We start from the raw sequence: 21,323 nt of genomic DNA on the forward strand, positions 1-21,323 counted from the left end.
GAACATAAATAAAACAGTAGATGGCAACATATCGCATATGAATATTATTTCTTTTTTGCTAATAACACCCCTAGAGGTTTTGTAGGGAAGTTCAGAGCAACGCTTTGTTTTTCTTCTTCGATGAACCAACCAGAAGTCGCGCCTTAGTCCCGCCCCCTGTCAGCGGATGACGAGGACCAATGGGAGAGGAGATGGGCTATTCAAAGGCGCCAACCCAGAGCCATGTATAAACAAAGTTAAGCAGACAGTTTGGCGCATGTCTGCGTGGAGAGATAAGCTCTCCTGCGTCCTCGTACGCAGTGAAATAGGTCAAATCAGATTTGAAGGAGATTTGTTGAGTAAAAAGGAGAACGTGAAAGCGGGAAACGTGCATTTATTAGACAGTAAGGTCAGACACATATCTGCAACTGCAGGCTATATTGTTAAAATGCATACACAATGTGGCGCAAACCGTGCACGTTCTCCGTTCTTCCGCCTGTGCGCGTGTGTTTTGCACAACGGTGGGGGGGGGGGCGGATGTGAGTAAATTGCGTCAACACACGTCTCTGGCTGCGCTGCGAAGTTGGTAAATAAGCTTTGACCTCGTGGGGAGAGAGAGAGAGAGAGAGAGAGAGAAACTGGATTAAGCGCTAGAAGCAGCAGCGACAGGACGAGGGCGACTTGCAGACAACTGGCGGCCCCTGCTGCTCGCGAAGTGCGGCCGATAGGAAGCGTAAACAGTGTCGGGTCGGTGCTGCGAAATCAGCGCGTTCGCTTTGAGCCGCCCGCCGAGCTGAGCCCGTCCCGCACACACGGCGCGCACCGCGGCTGCTGGTGAGTATCCGGGCCCGGTCCCGGTCCGGGTTCGGGTCCGGGTCCAGGACGCCGCGCTTCCTTCCGGACGAGGCCTGTTCTGATCGCGATCAGCGTCGCTTTGGCCTCAATCTGGCGCAACGTGCACGGTTTTGTGCGTCGCGCGGACGTCCGTGTCCGCAAACTCCACTGCGGCCGTTCATTCAGGATCCACTCCCAGCACTGGACGTTTTCACGCCCTCGGCCCTAAATGCGAGCTCTGCTGAGACTTAACGCGGCTCTGACATCGCAGCGTGGCGCACGCGTGTTGTTGTTGTCCCAGGCTCGTGCGCACAAGGAAGTTAATAGCCCTGATTATGAACGGGGAACTTTTCTCTAGTTTTACATAGTTCCGTGTTTTGCGTGAAAGTGAAATCGTGGTCCTGAGGCTACGGTGATGGTGAATTACAGGGTGATGAAGGGTTTATGCCTGGAAGGGACCGGATTATGTCCTGTAGTTTATTCAGCTGACATTTATGAGGCGATCTAACGCATTAGTAACGAGAGTAGAACTATCCAGAGTCTAATAATGTCAAATACTACACGCAGGTTTAACATGCACATGAGCAAACACAGTAAAGAACGCACGTGTGTGTATTTATCCAACCTGTGTATGTGGATGAATAATTTAAAGGGTGAGTCGATGCGTTCACATTCCTGTGGTTCTCTGTTCTCTCTGTAATTAAACACTGCTTGAGCTTTTCACTTCACGATGATGATGATGATGATGATGATGTCAATTGATTTCTCATATGACCACAACCACACACATTAAGCTGCTTAAATATAAGCAGCAGTAGCTTAATTAACGATACACTTGAGTATCATAATGTTGTGTTGTTTGGAAAACAAACTATAGCACATTAATGCCAGAGACCTTGTGTGGTTCAGAATACAACAATTGTTTAATTGTTTAATAATTTAATTATTTTACTGTTCTAAGCCTCAGATTCTGGATATTGGCGTCCAGTAAAGTGGATGCATCACGTCACCTTAAAGTCAGTTACTGAGGGCAGCGATGGTGCAGTTTACTGAACAGGACTGTGGTGAAGTCTCCTACTCAGGCTATTTTCATAGCAGTGAGTCAACAGCTTATGCAGAGACGGCGACAGAGCTGAGATAACAGCTGAGGCTTAGGCTCGTTTCTGTGTATTCTCTTCGCAATAACGAGTGGAAGCCGCCCGTGTCCCGTCACAAATATCTTCCAGTGGCCTCTGACCCGCTGGGCGTCCGGGCCGAGCCTTTTGAAGTCCTCTCCTCCTCTGTGGCTTCGTCGGATCCGTTCGTCCAGCTCCAGATTTCCAGTGGAAAGCGAAGGGCTCGTGTGTGTCGTAACAGGCCGCGGACCGACTGTGACGAACGGGGAAGTTGCCAAATCGACTTCGTTGGTGTCGCAGCGTGTTTGAAGCCGTTTATTAATCATAAATCGTGTGTGTGATATGGAGCTTATGGGGAGATAAACATGTTTCTGGAGCGTTGGTGCGGCACAGTCCTCTGTTTGAAAACAAAGCAGGTCTGAAGAAGGACAGAACACACACACACACACACACACACACACACACACACACACACACACACACACACACACACAATGCTTTGACTTCTTTTTCCACTGGCACGTTTCCCAGTGCTGGAGCATGTTGTCACACCCTCACTTCAGCACCTGTAACATAATAAACACACACAGCGGCCGTGACCGGGGAATATCTGACTTTTGTCCCTTAATGGACCTTGACTTGTAATCGCGCCTGTGCGCCGTTTCTCGGTTAATGATATCAGGTGAAGCAGGGAGTGAAAGTGCGATAGCAAAGCCTTGTACACAAACCCAACACGTGCACTCACCGTTGCTTGTGCACAGAAATAGCCGGAGCGGGCGACAGCCAGCGACTCTCCTGCGTCTCAGGTTCCAGTGGCATTTTCAGCTCCAGTTCCTGGACCGCATGCACGTATCTTCACAGCTTCCACGAAGGCACACTTGTCGTCCCCCCCCCCCCCCCCGTGTGTGTGTGTGTGTGTGTGTGTGTGTGTGTGTGTGTGTGTGTGTGTGCATTAGCGCAGGGAATGGGGGTCATGGGTATTTTTAGCCAAACATTAAAGCAATCTCAAGACGTGACAGCTGCGTATTAACATTAGGCAGCAGAAAGCGCGATGACGGCGGGTTTCCATTCGCATCGTCCCCCGTCTCCGCCCGTCTCTCTCCACAGATGGGTTTTAGACGCTCTGCCTATCGGATCTCCCAGTTCATTAGTGTCATTATTAGGTGAGAGTCGTGCTGCCGTTGACCTCCGCCTCTTTGTGTCTGACCTCCTAGTCCATCATGGCAGCAGATATGACGCTACTCATGCGAGGCCTGGCCAAGCTGACCCAGGCGGTTGTGGAGTCGCAGACCAGTGCCCTGCGCAGTGGAACTGGTGAGTTTAAATGCCTCAGAATCTTCAGTTAGCCTTTAAACCACCTGTTTATTCAATGGAAACCCCTGGTTTTTAATCTCCTAACGGGTATGTATCAGCTCAAATCATTTGGGACCGACAATCAGGCTCTATGTTGGTTTGTGACTCAGGGGTACCAGGGGTCGGTGCTGCGGTCCAACAGGTCCAGTCGGCGGCAGAGCAAGGCCTCTCGGCCGCCATGACGAAGATGCAGGTTTGTGAATGCATCATATAAAGCGTGTGGTCACCGGTTGCTTCGAGCGACAGGAGAGCGGTTCTTCCCGTGTGTCTGTCGTTGCAGGAGATGTCGGGTCAGCAGCCCACGCCCCCGTCCGAGGCCGAGTTCGACTTTTCTCAGGACGACAGTGCCTTCGCAGCTTCGGAGCTCAGAGGGGACGGCGCGGACTTCGCGGCGGATCAGTCGGGGAGCGGCGCTGACGCCGACGCCGGCGCCCGTCACGGCACAGCAGGGGGGAGGAAGTCTGTGTTCGACGGATACAAAGATCCCAGCAAACAGTTTAGCAGGACTTACCACCAACACAGGTATAACTAGTAGCAATCTACCGATCCACGCTTTTAGGGGAGTCAATTAACCCTTTCCTGCTTCCTGTGTCTCAGGCATTTCACTGGACACCATCGTCTCTACAAGCACAGTCTGACCAGACACGCGTGGGGGCAGTTATACCAAGTCGGCCACCTCAGGAGCTACCACCAAGATCCGTCCACAGTCGGGGGTCTGACGGCCGAGGACATCGAGAAAGCCAGACAGAGCAAGGGGCCCGAGATGAAGCCGCACAAACAGATGGTAGCTCCTCCGACGGTAACATCTGGCTCTCAGCGCGCGTCTCGCCGTTTTAGCCAACGTCTGTGTTGTTGTGCCCCCTGCAGCTGAGCGACAGAGCCAGGGAGAGGAAGGTGCCGGTGACCCGGCTCGGCCGACTGGCCAACTTTGGAGGTACGGCGCCGCTTTCTGTCTCTGAGCGCCTGCGATACACCGCCCGCCCACCCCCCCCCCCGTGTTACAAGCTGAGGTCGTGTGAGGCGATGACCTGGAGAGTGAAAGTGGTGAAGTGTTGGAAAAGAACCGTCGAGTTATTCTGGAGCTGAACCGGAATAAACCCGTCAGGAAATTAGGTCAAGCCTCCCGTGCGCATAATAATGAGCCGCGTTCGTAGTCGACGGCAGGAAAAGCGTCGGACGGACGATCGACAAGGGAGCAGGTGGCGCGAGCGAGTGTGGAGAGTGAGGTCAGAGAAAAGAGCCGATGAGTCGCGCGGCACCGCCAACACAAACACCCGCAGACTCGTCGCAAACAGATGCCGCTCATGCAGGCGCGCGCGCACGCTGTTCAGTAATGCGGTTTATCAGGCGCAATCGGGGAACGTGTTTACACGCACTGGAGTGACCTGTCCGTGAGTCCAGGTGCATTGGGTGCAGCTTTAAATGAATATGGGCTCAGTATGTGTGTGAGGAAAAGAGAAAAGCAATGAAACTTGATCACGCGTCATAAAATCAGTGATGATGAGGCTCCGCCCTCCCCCGCCCACACACGCAGAAATATTTGTGTATGTAAGGAGCTCATTCCATTCAGGTCTGAGGAGACGAACTCGTCTAATCTCGGCGCCCGGCGGCGGAAACCGGTCTCCTTGTTTACGCAGGCGCTAAGAAGCCGCCCCGCTGCCTAATCTGGTCAGCCTAGTGCCTGTAAACACGGTCAATGAGACACAGAGGACGGAGCAGGGTTCACGCGGCATGTTGACAGTGGTGACATTTCAGCGGGGGGGGGTCACGAACTTGACCCGCCCTTCGCTCGCGCCGACCTGCGGACGTTCGAACCCGCCCGCGGTCGGACGGCGTGAGCGCTCGACGTCTGCCCCCTCTCACCAACCGCCGCTGACTAAGCCATTATGTAACACTGAGTTATATAACGTGGAGGCCGGGCTCGAAAAACCACTCGGCTCGTGCGGTTTTGCTTTTTTTCTTTTCATCCCCTGCCAAAAATACTCTTAAGCCTCCAACATGTACTGCCTAATTGTTTGCATATATATTCAGGCTGATGATCTAAGTGGCGGTTTCTCATTCTCTGTTGCATATGTTCATTCGATTCAGCAGCGGCAGCGAATGCCTTAGTTAATGCTGCCTGTTGGTGTCTCGCTGCACCTCCATGGTAGTTATATGCTGAGCTGACTGTCCTCATTTGTTCCGTGTGTGTGTCTGCGCTCAGGTCTGGCTGTGGGTTTGGGTATTGGAGCCCTGGCAGAAGTCGCTAAGAAGACCATAAGACACAACGGTGAAGGTGTGTGTGTGTGTGTGTGTGTGTGTGTGTGTGTGTGTGTGTGTGTGTGTGTGTGTGTGTGTGTGTGTGTGTGTTTGTGTGTGTGACTGACATATTAACACGCGGTTCACGCACGCCCGGGGAGCTAAAACTATAAGTACTAATTTGACCCGTCTTCTGACCCCCGTCCCGTCCTGCGCAGGTGCAGGTGAAAACAAAAAGGCCGTGTTGGACTCCAGCCCCTTCCTGTCCGAGGCCAACGCCGAGCGCATCGTCCGGACCCTCTGCAAGGTCCGCGGGGCCGCGCTGAAACTGGGGCAGATGCTGAGCATTCAAGGTAAAGCGGCAGCGCGTGCGTTGCCCAGGCAACGGGGGGGGGGGGGGCTGTCGGACGCTAAGAATAGGCCGCGGCGCGACGCTGGTCCCCATTTATGCTGATGATGACACGCTGAACAGGAGTGGAAAGCCGGCGGCATAAACATGCCGGCACCGTTGGCGCGGCCGGCTCGGGTGACGGCAGTAAACACGTCGTTAAGCGCGGCTACGGCTGCTGCCTGCTGTGTGACCTTGGGCTCGACCTCTGCGGCGGAGAGAAAACGTTGGTTTTACGCAGGGCAGCGTGGCGACTGTAAAAAAGGCACTGGTAGGTGAGAAAAAGCACGTCGGATTCCCCGGATTTTTTTCAACGGGTTTCGGCACAGGATCGACCCTGTGCGCATGTGTGTGGTTATTTGGAGAGCGTAACTCTATCTGTGGAGTGGTGACAAGTCCATTCCTAAATTATAGAGGAAAAGGTCACAGTATCTCCTCTGATTATTTACATGCACTCACTCCTCACGGTCCCTATCAACGTTTAAAACTAATTCATTTAATTACAGGCTCTGGGTGAATTTAAGCACATGTGAAGGGTGAACATCCATCCAGTGGTTGTGGCCAGCTGCTGACATTCATCTGTGATGGCAGGACTCCACTGTGCGGCTGGATGATTGTGTAGCCGACCGTCGCACCCTTTAGCACCGGTCCGAAATAGAGTCACCCTCTTAAAGCCCCTAATAAAGTTTGTAATGCTGGTTTACGGCAGCAGAAGCTTTGTGAACCCACGCAGCGTCCGCTCCGGCTGTAGTTCTAGTCAATAAAGCAGCGTTAATGTCCAGGGTCGGAGGGGGACTTGTGTGTTTACAGGCGTAAACAAATCCAGATGTGCTTGTGTGTTCCAGACGACGCCTTCATTAACCCCCAGCTGGCCAAGATCTTCGAGCGCGTGAGGCAAAGTGCCGACTTCATGCCCATCAAGCAAATGACAGTGAGGCCCCGTCTTTTGCACACCTCTAACCACGGCGTGTCGTATGAGTCGACTGCGGTAAATGCAGAGACGTCAGCGCTGTTGTGCGTCCGCAGAAAGCGCTGAACAGCGACCTGGGGCCCAACTGGAGGGACCAGCTGGAGTCGTTCGAGGAGCGGCCGTTCGCGGCGGCGTCCATCGGCCAGGTTCACCTGGCGAGGATGAAGGACGGCAGAGAGGTGGCCATGAAGATACAGGTAGGCTGTCAGTCAGTGACTCTCTGTGCTGTAACTGCTGTGGGTGTTCAACTATGAAGGATGCCTCTGTCCCCAGTACCCCGGTGTGGCTCAGAGCATCAACAGTGACGTCAATAACCTGATGACTGTGCTGAATATGAGCAATGCCCTACCTGAAGGTATGCTATGCCCCCCCGAAACACACACACACACACACACACACACACACACACACACACACACACACACACACACACACACACACACACACACACACACACACACACTTCTCTCTTCTCTTCTCTGTCTCTGTTCATTTTCTCTGTCATTATTTTAATCTTGATTCGTCTCCTTATCATCATCGTCTCTCTAGGCCTGTTTCCTGAGCATTTGATTGACGTCATGAGGAAGGAGCTGGCGCTGGAGTGCGACTACATTAGAGAAGCCCAGTGTGCCAAGAAATTCAGGTGATGTGTGGTGCGTTTTCTGTTTTTACCCTAATTCCAGCGTGTACTCACGTCCTTGTTCCTCCTGGTGCGCTACTCAGGGAGCTGTTGAAGGACCACCACTTCTTCTACGTGCCAGAGGTGATAGAAGAGCTGAGCAGCAGACACGTCCTGACCACAGAGCTGGTCCCCGGGTTCCCCCTGGACAAGGCCGAGAGCCTCTCACAGGAGCTGAAGAACCAGGTACGCGCTCACCCTCCAGCAGCAGGCGAGGACACGGCCCCAGCTCCTTCTCTGGGTTTTTATTGGGTTTTTATTGGGTCCAGATCTGCCAGAACATCTTGACGCTGTGCCTCAGGGAGCTGTTTGAGTTCCGGTACATGCAGACGGACCCCAACTGGTCCAACTTCTTCTACGACCCCCAGACGCACCGCGTGAGTCTGAATTGTGCCCCTATTAAAACACTGTGTTGCTGAGGTCTAAAAGCAGTGAAACAGCGTTGGGTTGCTTCTCTGTAGATGGCGCTGTTGGACTTCGGAGCCACTCGAGGATTTGATCAGAGTTTCACAGACGTCTATATAGAGGTGAGCTTCCATAGGGTCCGTTATAGCAGAAGCGTCGACTCTGGTTTAAAGAGATCGTACTCATGCTTGTGATTGTAGGTCATCCGTTCGGCCGCCGAGGGAAACAGAGAGGGGGTTCTGAAGAAATCCATTGAGATGAAATTTCTAACTGGATACGAGTCCAAGGTAAAGTTTGATACTGAGACATTTGTTATCATAAAGGCTGCACCTGGAATGTAATGGAGTGTGTTCCTCCACATCTAGACCATGGTGAACGCTCACGTGGACGCGGTGATGATCCTCGGCGAAGCCTTCGCCTCACAGGAGGCCTTCGACTTCGGCGCCCAGTCCACCACGGAGAGGATCCACAACCTCATCCCCGTGATGCTCAAGCACCGGCTCACGCCGCCGCCCGAGGAGACGTACTCGCTGCACCGCAAGATGGGCGGCTCCTTCCTCATCTGCTCGCGGCTGCACGCCAGGATCGCGTGCAAGGGGATGTTCCAGGCGGCGTACCAGAAGTACTGGGAGGGCCGCACGCCTCCCCCCTCCTCCCCCTCCTCCTCCTCAGCCTAACCTTCAAGTGTCAGCGTGTGTGTGTGTGTGTGTGTGTGTGTCCTTGCGGTTACATTGCAGTGGGGCCCAAAATTCTTTTCTTTTTTTCTTTTTTTTTCAAAGTGGGGCCCTATGGTCACTTGTGGGGCCCTTTGGCTGGGCCCCACAACTTTAAAGGCCTTTTTGAGAATCAAGATGTGAATTTAGGGCTAAGGTTAGAATTGAGATTTGGTTCGAATTAGAGCAAAGGTTAGATGTCAGCCTTTATTTGTGGTGGTTAGGATAAGAGGCTAGGGAAGGCATTATGTGGTGGGGCCCCACTTTTATAGCACCGCAAGGCTGTGTGTGTGTGTGTGTGTGTGTGTGTGTGTGTGTGTGTGTGTGTGTGTGTGTGTGTGTGTGTGTGTGTGTGTGTGTGTGTGTGTGTGTGTGTGTGTGTGTGGACAAGCGCTGGGGCCAACGGCGAGTGGATGATGAGTGAAGGGGCCACGTTAGCCACTCAGCTTACCTGGAGTCTGAAGTGCTTCAAGGCCAAACTCCTTCCTGTGGCTCTAAAGAAGGACATCAAAAATGTAAAAAAGATTGGATTTTTATCTTCTCTGATGTTTTCAAACGAGATTTTATTGCTGTGTTTGGTTAATCTTTGGGAAAATCACAAAACCAAACTTGCCATCAGCCATAAAGGTTATAGTACTATTATTAAGCATCGGTTAAGCTAGAGATAGGGATTTAGGTTTTTATTATAAACCTGTAGCGAGGAAAACTCTGAATAGAAATGTGTAGAAAGTGATAACGAGGACCAACTTGTCTTGGTCACAAATATTTGTGTAAATGTTTGATCTGGACAGTTTGGACGACAAAGTCGCGTTTGAAGATGGCGTTCGATTCGTAACGAAGTTGCTGATCCGACTTCAGCTGCTGTTTATAGCTTGTAGCTCGTGCGGGGATCCATTTCTGTGGGTTCACCGCCGATTCAGGGCCCGTGTGTTGTAACGAGCTTCGGGCTTTCGGGATCTTCACTCACTGTGTCGGGATGAAAGCAGAGCTCCCGCTGCAGACGTGTGTTCTTTTTGTGCTGTCAGGACTCAAACTCTAGACGACTACTCACTGCCGGAAGCAGCTTAGATGAAGTTCTTGTACTACCAAAGCATGGTTTAATCGTTTTTTTTTTGTAGGAGACGGATAAAAAAAATGCGTCGAATTGAAATCCTACGGAACCGCGTTGCTCCTTGTGAGAAGACGCCGTCTGACAGGAAGACGGAGCGCGGCGCATATCGACGCTGGGCCTGTGCTCAGCCATGAATGTTAATGAACTGCAGGGATGGAGGAGGCTCATATCGCACAAGCCCGGCTCAGGGGCTCACCTTGCTTCCACAAGCCAGTAATCTCTCCACGCCTCCGCGGGTGTGAAATCCTCCGTCACCTGGCTGATGTGTGACTGTGAACGTTCTCTCGTTTCCGCTGTGTGAACACAGTTCTGATGGTCTCTGGTGTGAAGCTGAAAATATGAAATGGGGAAATAAAGTTAAAAAACAAACAAACAAGGTGCCTGTAGTTTCCAGTGGAAGGAATTATTTAGAAATCTTGACTTTATATTTAATATTATGACTCTAAAACCTTTTCTAATCAAACTGCATTGTTAATTGAAAGTTGTGATACATATATTGTATGAAAACAGTAAATGTTTGATCTGCTTTCGTCAAACAAGCTTGGCGTGAGTTTTTGCAACAGAGGGATTCCAGCTCTAATTCCCCTGTTGACTCCTTCTATCAGGTTAAGAGGTTGCAGACTAAAAGCACAGTGCAGGGAGGCAGAGCTCGTCTTCCTTATATAGTGAAGTCTTGGCCGGGGGTGGAGGAGCTGGCAGAGGGCCTGGGAACACGAACATGCAGATATATGCGCGTGGACAACAGTGCAAATGAATCATGCCTCAGGAAACCCAGCGGGTAAGAGCGAGGGAGGTCCACAGCGTCGCCGCGGGGTGTATTACACGTCGGCGTCCAGCAGGGGGCGCTGTCGCTTTTCCAACCGGTCGAACACAGGTCATTACTGAGATCCTGTCAAAGAAACGGAACAAAACATAAGCAGCTTGAGGCCAAATGAATTATTTATGATACTCATGTTTCATATGCTGTTTCTGCCTTATTAGATTATATCCTGTCGGCGCTGCAGGAGAAGGCAGCAGTGGTCACTAGGTGTGTGTGGCCTCATGGTAAAGCCATATATTTCTCGCTGATTCATCTAATTAAAGGAAATAGTCACATTTTGCGAATGCCAACCTGCAGCCAGGACCCAAATATGTTTTATCCTGCAAGAATTTCTTATCATGTGACTGTACGCCTGCCAGGAGCCTCGTGCTCTTTCATTAACTCCAGCCAGATGTCATCTGTTTTTCCCAGAATCAATTTTCAAAAACTCTACTGTAGGAGGCACGTTTGGGTCTCGGTCGGGTCTCTCAGAGATCCGAGTCTGGAGGTCAAAGCCTGAGGGGCTTCAAATGAGCCAGTGATTAGAGTCAGCGGCTCTAACCAGCGTTGTCACTGTTACATGTCAACGACCTGGAGCCCTCCGGGTTTGGACGGGAGCAGCCCCGTCTCTGGTGTTTACGCCGCCGTGGGAGCGTGAGGGGCGGCGCTGGGCCGTGCGGCCACGAGGAGCGAGTCGTCCTTATTTGGTGAGAGAGGAGAGGCAGCGCGTCTGGATACGACGACGGCAAGAACGCAGGTGGCGTCGTTTTGGTCTTCACCAGCATGAAGATGGTCACTGAGACCACATCGCCATGGAAACAGAGACTTTTATCGTGGAGCAATCAATAAATGCTCTGGGATGTTAAGTTGCACAGTATCAGGTGACCTGCTCCCTTATTGTCTGTATGAAAGCTGCATTAGCTTTTCACCTTTGTTCTGCTTGACTGTTTCATTAGTTTGTTAATAGGTATGTTTTCATAAGAATAAACTTAACGAAAGGATCAAAAGGAAATTTTACACTTAGTGAAATGATGACGAGTAGAATATTTATTATGTGCCTAAAACTAGATCAATGCAACGTAAAATGTAAAAAATACCAGAAAATCATCAGCGACACACAGCTATTTTAATCATGGTACCAATCTTATTCATAAGTCCATTTATTTACATGCACATTTGCACATAATCATGTCCTGCTCATACAGGGCTGCTGAGTGAGACATGGTGACTAACAAACAGCTCAGATCCTCTGGATAAACAATGCGCTCGCATCAGCCTCGGCTTCGGAGGACGAATCCACCACCAGCTCCTGCCCACAGTGGCTGCCCAGGAGTCCTTGAGCCTGGGCACCGAAGATGCTGGTTCCGTCACAGCTCTGGAAAACAATCCTGGTTACGTTTACATGAAATCAAAGAAAATCCACCGTCCATTGACAAGAAATATTTCAAACTAGTGATCTTCTAAGTTGTTCTCAAATCCCAAATATCTTCAAATAAAAACAACAATGCAAAGTCACAGAATTAATTAACACATTATTGTGTGTGTGTGTGTGTGTGTGTGTGTGTGTGTGTGTGTGTGTGTGTGTGTGTGTGTGTGTGTGTGTGTGTGTGTGTGTGCGCGCGTGTGTGTGTGTCACTCTCTGTAGTCAAAACCATGCAATTTTGTACGTGGCATCACTTCATCGATAAAGGTTCAAAAGCACAATATTCAGTCAACGCTCCCCGGAATCACGGTTGGAGCTGGAAGATTGATTAAGAAAGGGTCTCAATAAAATGCACCAACCTCTCGACAATATCAAAGAAACAGCAGCACCACTGCTACATACTAAACGCAGGGGGGGACACTGGCCATGGTCGCACTTAAATACTGTACAACATAGAACCAAAACCAAAAATGAGGGCAAGACTCATCGGATTAAACCCAATCACGTTCTAGAGTTACGCTGAATGTGAAGGTTGTTGTTTGGAACAACTATATAAAAAAACTATAGGTGTGTTGGGTATTTCACAAGTTTAGCAGATGATACAGTTGTGACTGTACTTATATATACAGAATATATATATACATATGTCCATATTGCACAACCAATCAGAAACATACATGTTGATATACACAGCTGGGTTTGATTCTGGGGGTGGCTGCTTTACACACTTACAGTCACTGTCATCAAAGTGCCAATTATTCAAAAGCTGCTTTTGGATCTAGCGACATCACTCCGACTGTCTCAGTCACAATGTGAGAGACGGAGACAGGGTGGTCCTCAATGCTTGAACAGTCACTGGCAATATTTCACCACGGGCTAAAATATGTCAGATGCTGATTTGTGCATTTAACAGACGGAACCACCGGTTCTGTGGCAGCGAAGACTCACAGACTTTAAGGTGTACACTGATGCATGCTGGGTAAACATCTGTCTGGCTGACATTGTGTTTTATAAACTGGTTTGTTACTGGATGTTGTAAACTGGGAGTTGGTTGTAATGTTTTGGCTGCTTTATATGAAATAGATGAGGAGGTCAAATCTAATATAATTAAAAACATTATTCATTCACCAAACATTTTCACCCAGCGACTTGGAGACATGTGCTCTTTTTATTCCCATCATCCATTGGGACCGCACTGTTTACGTTTCTTTCTCCCCCTTTTATTTCTAGATGAACCTGATCCGTCCACAGCCGACAGCCAAACATTTTCAGGCATCGCAGTCACTCGATGCTGCCGTCAGCTGCAGGACACCGTCGGGGGTTTTAGGGTGGGGGTGGGGGGTGGGGGGGGGTAAAGAGGTCAAACTGTCCATGTGACCCATCACCTAACATGTACACGGCGTCTCTCAGACGTCTTGGGGGATTCCCTGGTCTCTGCAGCCTGAGGACGAGCACAAAGAACAACTCATTGTCACTTTCCAAATCCAACTGTAAGTATTATTGATACTTACCACTACCAATATGAATAATGTGTGAATATGGAATTTGTGGTGTTGTATGTCATGACTTTTATTAAGTAGTATGGGATATGTATAATAATGCACATATGTATGTATATTGTATGTATATGTTTGAATTAGTATGTGCACATACCTTAGCACTATTATTGGTATTAGTATTAATCTCCAAGGTAAACCACAGTACAAAAATTGTTTAGTTATGAATGTGTTAGCCCAAGGTACATCCATGCTTCTTATTTATTTATTTATTTATTTTATTTTTTTTTTTTGCTCCGATTGTTTACTTAACAGATTTGCTTGGTTTCAGCAGCTGGTTGCACCCCTTAACCCCCCCCCCCCCCCCCCCCCCCCCAATACACACCCTAAAGCAGAAACCTAACCTGTCCACCAACACAGCAACATCACACACATTTTGGATTAGCTAAATAAACCATTAAACCATAAATCAGGAAGAGTATATATATTCTATATATACTCTTCTTGTTAAAGCAAAGCTGTCCATCACAATGTGGCATTCAGCGTAATACATGCTGCTTGCTAAACTGCTGGACAGAACAAAAAAAAAAAAAAAGAACAACTCATTGTCACTATTTTTGTCCGTTTTTGTGTAACTCAAGGCAAAATCTGACGTTTTACAGTAGCAGCAAGAATCACAAAGAGACCTGTAAAGTCCTGGAGGCACTGAATAACTACAGACAGGATGAAGGAGCACCTACCGTCAGAAACTTGTGTCGGCGAAGATGACGAGCAGAGGAGAGGGGGAGACAAGAAAGAGACAGTTAGTGAGTATTTCATGTGTCGTTCACTGCACTGAAGTAACACAAAACAGGCTTCAGTTGTGCGATCATGGAGCTTTAAAGAGGGAAACCAAACGGCTGTCGACATCACCCGACCTCGCGTTGATTCAGATGCATTACATGATCAAATGAGCACGAACGCAGCGCGATCGATAAGCAGAGAGCGCCGCAGACGGGAACAGAGGGAGATGATACGGATTCAACGAAAAAAATAAAAGAGGAAGAAGAAGAAGACACTGGAGGACCGGGGGGCAGGCAGAGAGTGGGAGGAATAATGTGAGCGAGAGGGAGCGGGGATGTGGAAACTTCAAATGGGAGCGAGCGTTAGGAGCACGAGAAGCAGAAGGAAGGCGACCAGTGGGAGGAAGATAATGCCGGCATCATTAGTAGGATGGAGCAACGGTGGAGAAGTGGGGAGAGCGAGGGAGAATTCATTGATCATATGCAACACATGCTTATTAGAGCGAGACAGAAAGCAGATAAATACGTCTCATTAGGGAGTGATTCATCACGCGGACGAAGAGCGAGCATCCAGTAATATGCGTCCCGGAGCTACCCAGATATGTGTTGCTGTGATGAATAATTGAGCGATGCGGGAAATGCGTGATTCGACGACGAGGGTCAGGTCGTATTTCGACGAGCCGCTGTCAGGAGCACGGATTCGAGCGGCAACAGGTGAACAATGCGCCCGGAGGCCCGAAAAGCCGAGGAGCGGTGGGCGAAAGCGCAGCAGGGGGCCGCGCACGCGCGTGCGGCGTCCGGCTACTCACTCGCCAGGATGACCATGTCCATGCCCCAGAAGATGCTCATGATCCAGCCCACCATGATGACGGCCGTCAGGATCTGGATGAGCGCCGCCGCCACGTTGAGCCAGAACACGCAGCACACGCCGCGCTCCGACACCAGCTCGCTGCGCGCGCCGCACAGCACCGTGAAGGCCGAGATGAAGGTACCTGCGGGACGGAGGCAGCGAAAACAGCCTGTCACAAAAAGGAGAGCACGCGCGGGTCGATCGGCGAGCGACGGCCGGCGCCGCGATGCGTTCACGGCCAGTCGGGTGAAGGCGCTGTCCCGCTCCGGGTTAGTTTAAATGGCAGACTGTGGAGCTTCCAGTGGAATAAACAGGATGAGATGTGACACAGTGTAATTAGCAGCGGTGCTTGGGGTTAAATACTAACATCAGCATGTTAACATGCCTCAGCGACCGACTAATCCATCCAGCTACAGTACTATACACTCAGCACGACTGATGGGAATGTGTGTAGTTTTGCAGGAAGTGCAACCCAAAGGCGCATCCTCCCAATGCAGCCTAGTGAGTTTCACCACGATCAATAATTGATGTTACAGTTATTCCATGAAACATTCAGAGCATCAGCTGTTATTGGATTTCGGGGTCATGACTGTCTGTGTAAAGCCCTTACACAGGAATCAATGCAACGCGTGGCTGAGATGTGTCACCACCAAAGGTCAAGCTCCTCGTCGGGTTTTGCATCATCGGTCGCCCTTGATGCTCAAACAAAGCAAATTAACGTGAATAAAATAATAAGATATATAACAATCAGCAGAATGTTTCTGTGTGGCCGCTGTTTTCTCACGTTGTCCGCTCTGAGCGTCCGAAAATGTGAGTCACCGCTAAAGAGGCCGCGGCAGCAGGGGACCGACACCAGGATCAGCTGTGGACGCTGCCTGTCTGTCTGACCAACATCACAGGTCCTTCCATCAGGACCGACTCCTGAGCCGGAGCCGGGCGGCGTTGTCCAGGAAATGTCCCGTGCTCTGCGTCTCAGAGCGCAGTCGTCGGATTGTTTCATTACTGCATGTTTCCATGACAACGATCCCTCAGGAGCAGGATAAATATATAACATGTTCTTAGCTTTCTGCATTTTGGTGCTATCTCGTGTTATTAATGACAGATTTAGCTTGGCTTACTATAAGTGCTATAATTGGAACAGCACATGTTTGGGGCATCATCTCTCTGCCAGCGTTAGTGTCATCCATCCATCCATCCATCCATCCATCCATCCATCCATCCATCCATCCATCCATCCATCCATCCATCCATCCATTTATTTAACCATCCATCCATCCATCCATCCATCCATCCATCCATCCATCCATCCATCCATCCATCCATCCATCCATCCATCCATCCATCCATTTATTTAATCATCCATCCATCCATCCATCCATCCATCCATCCATCCATCCATCCATCCATCCATCCATCCATCCATCCATCCATCAATAGTTGGGAGTGACCGTCAGGGGCCTGACAATATTTCATAAGCAGCAGTTCCTGGAAATAACCAGTCACGCTGTAATTACTGCCGTCTGGGCCCAGTCTTCCAATCACTGCAGACAAACCAATAATCCTTCTGACAACATGTAAGCACATTTAAAACGTGAGCTTTCGCAAACGGACCAGTGGCTTGTGACTTGTCCTCCTCACCGCCTGCAGCACGTTTCAAACTAAGCCTGTGAAGCAGTAAAGATGTAAAATTGAACATGGTACGACTCGTGTGACTGTAGATTAGATCCCGGCCCTGGGGCCTTCGTTGTGTGTATTTTTAGTCCTAAATATTTATAAGAGACGCCAACTTCCACATCTCTAAGATTCAGAGCGTGTAAACAGCCTCAGCAGGAGCCTGTGTTTCAGTGGTTGCTGTAGCTAAAACTACCAGCTGGAGATGAATCAAATGTACAAAAACATGACTCCCACTTTTACTTCAGTATTTGTACATTTGTTTAATTAGTAATTATGACAAATGTTTCTTTTCAATTGTCTGATAAAGCTGAACAAACACTATTTATTTCCACATGCCTCCGCTGGAAAAAGTCCAACTATGGAATAAACATCCCTAAACCTGTAGCTCGAAGGAAAGACGCAGATATTTAGTTTTCCTTCCAGGCTTTTTCCTCAGTGCTCACTTCTAAGCCTCTCTCAGAAAGAGCAACTTCCACCCGGCGTCGGTTCGGTTCGGCCAGACAGAGACGTCTCCGGGTCGGGGTCACGCCCACCAGCAGATGCTCTGGCTGCCGGCGGCGCTTCCCACCTCCAGACACGAGCCGTGATTGACAGCAGGCAGGTGGAGACGCGGGTTACGCGTCACCGCCATCTGAGGGTTTGGCACAAAAACCGGGACTTATCCAGTCTGGCGGTCCCTTCAGTTCATATGCGCGACTTCTAACTGGCGAAGGAACGAATAACCGCTTTAACCCATTCCCAACGTGGAAGAAAACTCCGCGTCTCTCCACGTGCGTGAATCGCGCGGATCCTCTGTACGACGCGCGTGTCGGTGTCTGTGTGCTCAGATACAATGTAAGCCAGACTAATGACTATAATTACACAGAGAAGTCTCCAGCGCACCCACTGGCAGTGTGGGAGGTTAATGACGGAGTGTAAGAGTGTGAACGACGGCAGGAGAAGCGGAGCGAGACGTGAAGGGAAAGAGAGGAAGACGAGGGGGACGAAGGGAGACGGGCGCTCGTGGAGCTAATTACGTCACAGCACCGTCGAGTGTTTGCGTCGATTAAACTTATTGTATGCACCGTCTTGGGGGTCGGTTCTGATCGCGCTCACGTGTTTATCCGCGTCACCGATTGGGTCGTTCTCAGGCGTCCAGGGGCCAGATGTCAGCGTGTCTCCGGTACATAGACTCCACCGCACCCACCCGCGCGCACGTGACCTCCCACGCACTTGCTGTACGCCGTGGGGCTAAATCATACCCCCACCGCCGCTCCGTGCCTCACTTTCCAGCCCTCTTATGGTAAAGATCGTGACACGGCCCCTCCAGTACAACAACTGGGCTTAATTATTTTAAGAGCCGACAGCCTTGATCAGTTCAAACCACACCAATAGATTTCCGGGCTCAGCTTCCGAGGCTCCGGCAACGCGACATCAGGCCGGATTAATGTAAAGTTACGGGAAGCGGAGCGGAGAAAATGCGGTTGTCACTTTGAATTGTGCGGCTGAGGTCAGAGCGCTGGCTGTGGAAACACACACTGTTCCCTCATCCTCCGGGCTGAAGCGCCGAGGAGGCGGCCGACGCATCTCCTCCTCAGCCAAACCCGGTTTGTTTCCTTTAAAATAGAACCTGAACCCACTCTGGCGTTAATTAGATCGCAATTAGGACCGAACGCAGGCCATTCCCTCATATGTGGCCGTGCAGCCCGTGCTCCGGTACCAGCTGTGGTTCACCAGAGGAACCGTGACGTTCCAGCCCTTCACTTTCAGCCATTTATCCGATAATGAGCCCAGTTCAACCTGCGGTTCGGCTCGTATATAGCTGCTGATAGGCATCAACCCGTGGTTCACCACACTCACAGCAACGTGCAGCTGCCACTGCTTTACCCGGATCTACTGAAGCAGGTAACTATGGGGAGACCTGCTAAGATCATATATGCGGGTGGGGATTACTTTGAAACACGCTGCCTGCGTCGTCTAATCACCGTTTGTGCGCAGGTGGTTGCAGCTTTCAGGGATCCAGATGTTCCTGCAGACGTACAAGGAGACAGACGCGGCTACAGACGCTGCAAATTGACCTTGTCGGGAATTCAATTGTGCATTTATAAATTTAATCTCGGCTGAAGGTTCAATAGAACAAGACGCTGTTTTCGGTCTCCTCCTCGGTCAATTACACCCGAACGCCGCCGACACGGACGCGCGCGCGCCCGCACACTTGCGCGCGTTGTATTCGTTTTAGCCGGCGTTGTCATGGCAACTGCATGCCAGCTATTCAATGAAATGTCAAGGCATTCAGACAAACCTCCACACATACCCAAACACACAGACGCGCGCGCGCACCCAGATGAGCTCGCGTCTCGATCCTTTTATTGTGTTGGAGGCGTCGTGTCACCACCACGCACACGCACGCGGGGCTCGGATTCTGAATTTGGCAAATCAGGATAAAATAGCAAGAGACGGGGGGAGAGGAGAGGAGAAGGAGGGTAGAAGCGCCGAACACGACTCTCCAGAGAGTTGGAGGAGCAGGAGAGGCGGCGAGGACGCGTCAGAGGTTGTAAAGTGACGGACTCCGGCTGATTGAGCTGCCGAGACACGAATCTATTAAAAGCGTGGATTGTTATTTCTCGCGCTGTGCGACGAACCTCGGCTCATCTGGAGGTGCATTAACCTATGACACGCCTCTGCGCGCGTCTAATCCACTACACGCCATCCGCGATGCGCGTGGGAGCGAATATGGGCCTGTGTATGTTCTGCAACCAGATGTTAGAGTGGAAAACCGAGAGTAACGACACGTCTGGCTCTGCCTCCACATCTACCACACAATGAGAGACAATTAGAGCACATTCTCCATATACGGCCATTATTCTACAGAGATGATGGCTTCTGACTCAGCAGGGGGCTTTTTTTATAACATGCCCAGATGCAGAGTAGGCAGAACGGGGAATGTGGCTGGTATTTTCCAAGAACGAGTAAAAATAAAGTAAAATAAACTTTTGCCAGTCTTGTTTTTCCAAGCTATTTTTAGCTCCTCCGCTAAATTCCCACTGGCTCTTGTGGCCTCTCTTGGCTCCACTCTCATACTGGAGTAGCGTCTACCTGTGCGTTTGCTGTACCCCCCCCCCAACGTGTCTGTGGGACTCTTCTGGCTTTAAAAACCACTTTCATTCGCTCATTCGCCCATTCAGGATTTTCAAAGTGAGTGGAAGTGAATCGGATTCCAATGTTTTTGCAACTGTCGCGTTGAAGCAACTCTTTGTTTGCAGCAGCAGCAGCAGCAGCAGCAGCAGCTTTTTAAACTGCAGCTCTTCACTGTGTCACACCCATTCTAGCGTTTCATCTCCGGGTGACGGTTTGACTCCTTTCTTTATTTTTGAAAGCCCATTCTGACCCCGCGCTCCAGCTCTGACCCCTTAATCTCCGACACGTCTGCTCATCCACAAATGCAGCTCTCCTCGTTATTGAAGCGGTGCAGGGCGCCTGTGTTACGTTATGCATTAACCTCATTCATCGTTCTCAGTGCTACAGTACCACATAGCTCGTGTGCATCTCTCATGGAGGGGAATGAAAAGGCCTGGGACACGCTCCCAACTCACCCAGTCCAGGTATGAAGGTGTTCAGGAACAGACACACGACAGCCAGAGGGAACGGCATTGTGGGTATGGCCGCCCGCAGGGGTCCCTTCTTCTCCCGGACCTCCACCACCACCCCTCCACCCGCCGCCGAGGCTCCGGTCACGGCTTTGGCCCCCAGACTCTCGCCCGTCCTCACGCGGCCCTGCTCCGACGCTCCCTCCTTTTGTGCCATCGCTCGTCGTTCCTTCGACTCGGGAGTAGTTGGCGATTTTAGCCTCTCGGTGCTCTGGAGAAAAGCGATCAAGCGGTGGCGACGGATGTGATGATCAGCGTCGGCCGGCTGACTGGATGTGTAGATAGTAGAGAGTCCGGAGTCTCCACAGAGTCACCTCAGGTCCATGACACGTTTCCAAGGAACATGCTGGAGGAGAGAAGGAGCATGTCTTTAGGTTTGATGACTTTCTTTAAAAGTCCCTATTGGTCAAAGTGACTGTGAGGTCAGAGAATCTGCTGTTTGTTTCCATTCAGTAACGTTGGATCAGAGACGGTTCTTCAGAAAAATCCTTTTAGAAATAAATGTCTTTCTTTCTTTCTTTCTTTCTTTCTTTCTTTCTTTCTTTCTTTCTTTCTTTCTTTCTTTCTTTCTTTCTTTCTTTCTTTCTTTCTTTCTTTCTTTCTTTCTTTCTTTCTTTCTTTCTTTCTTTCTTTCTTTCTTTCTTTCTCTCTTTCTTTCTCTCTCTCCTGTAAAATCACGCTCAACCCACACACCTCTCTAAGACAGAGAGGAGAAAGTGCTCACTACTCCCCCCTTTTTCTACTACGCCTCACTCTCTCTCTCCTGCCTTTCGCCTCCCCTCCCTCCCCATCGGCGCCCTCCATTTAAAGGGACAGTGCCCTATTTAACGCTACCCACCTCGCTTTGTACTGGTTGACGTTACCACAGTAAACGCACTCACATCACAT

The 21,323-nt window shown here is 50.3% G+C and overlaps 2 protein-coding genes across 2 annotated transcripts; one reads left to right on the forward strand and one right to left on the reverse strand.

The window, feature by feature from the left end:
• Window positions 1-556: 556 nt before the first annotated feature.
• On the forward strand, window positions 557-10,324 carry coq8aa (coenzyme Q8A, genome duplicate a). Its single transcript, XM_029141584.3, has 17 exons — window positions 557-813; window positions 3,143-3,242; window positions 3,392-3,474; window positions 3,562-3,803; window positions 3,879-4,065; window positions 4,149-4,215; window positions 5,485-5,556; window positions 5,738-5,872; window positions 6,753-6,838; window positions 6,934-7,074; window positions 7,151-7,232; window positions 7,427-7,520; window positions 7,601-7,742; window positions 7,826-7,933; window positions 8,018-8,083; window positions 8,162-8,248; window positions 8,327-10,324. Exons 2-17 carry the CDS (start codon window positions 3,149-3,151, stop codon window positions 8,636-8,638), a joined length of 1,998 nt encoding a protein of 665 aa, XP_028997417.1. The 5' UTR covers window positions 557-813; window positions 3,143-3,148; the 3' UTR covers window positions 8,639-10,324.
• A 1,364-nt stretch (window positions 10,325-11,688) lies between these two features.
• stum (stum, mechanosensory transduction mediator homolog) lies at window positions 11,689-21,181 on the reverse strand. The gene is made up of 4 exons (XM_029141230.3): window positions 20,382-21,181; window positions 15,095-15,277; window positions 14,244-14,252; window positions 11,689-13,448 (listed from the first exon to the last, which is right to left on the reverse strand). Exons 1-4 carry the CDS (start codon window positions 20,590-20,592, stop codon window positions 13,414-13,416), a joined length of 438 nt encoding a protein of 145 aa, XP_028997063.1. The 5' UTR covers window positions 20,593-21,181; the 3' UTR covers window positions 11,689-13,413.
• Window positions 21,182-21,323: the final 142 nt, after the last annotated feature.

The sequence above is a fragment of the Betta splendens genome, chromosome 24 (genome assembly GCF_900634795.4).
Source record: "Betta splendens chromosome 24, fBetSpl5.4, whole genome shotgun sequence".
In the NCBI taxonomy this organism is placed as follows: domain Eukaryota; kingdom Metazoa; phylum Chordata; class Actinopteri; order Anabantiformes; family Osphronemidae; genus Betta; species Betta splendens.

Bases quoted from the DNA above. Each gene is read 5' to 3' on its own strand.
- coq8aa (XM_029141584.3), top strand. From the start codon at position 3,149: ATGGCAGCAGATATGACGCTACTCATGCGAGGCCTGGCCAAGCTGACC. The intron at 3,475-3,561 runs GTTTGTGAATGC...CTGTCGTTGCAG, and splicing joins CCGCCATGACGAAGATGCAG to GAGATGTCGGGTCAGCAGCC. The intron at 8,249-8,326 runs GTAAAGTTTGAT...CTCCACATCTAG, and splicing joins TAACTGGATACGAGTCCAAG to ACCATGGTGAACGCTCACGT.
- stum (XM_029141230.3), bottom strand. From the start codon at position 20,592: ATGGCACAAAAGGAGGGAGCGTCGGAGCAGGGCCGCGTGAGGACGGGC. The intron at 15,278-20,381 runs GTGAGTTGGGAG...TCCGTCCCGCAG, and splicing joins CACCTTCATACCTGGACTGG to GTACCTTCATCTCGGCCTTC.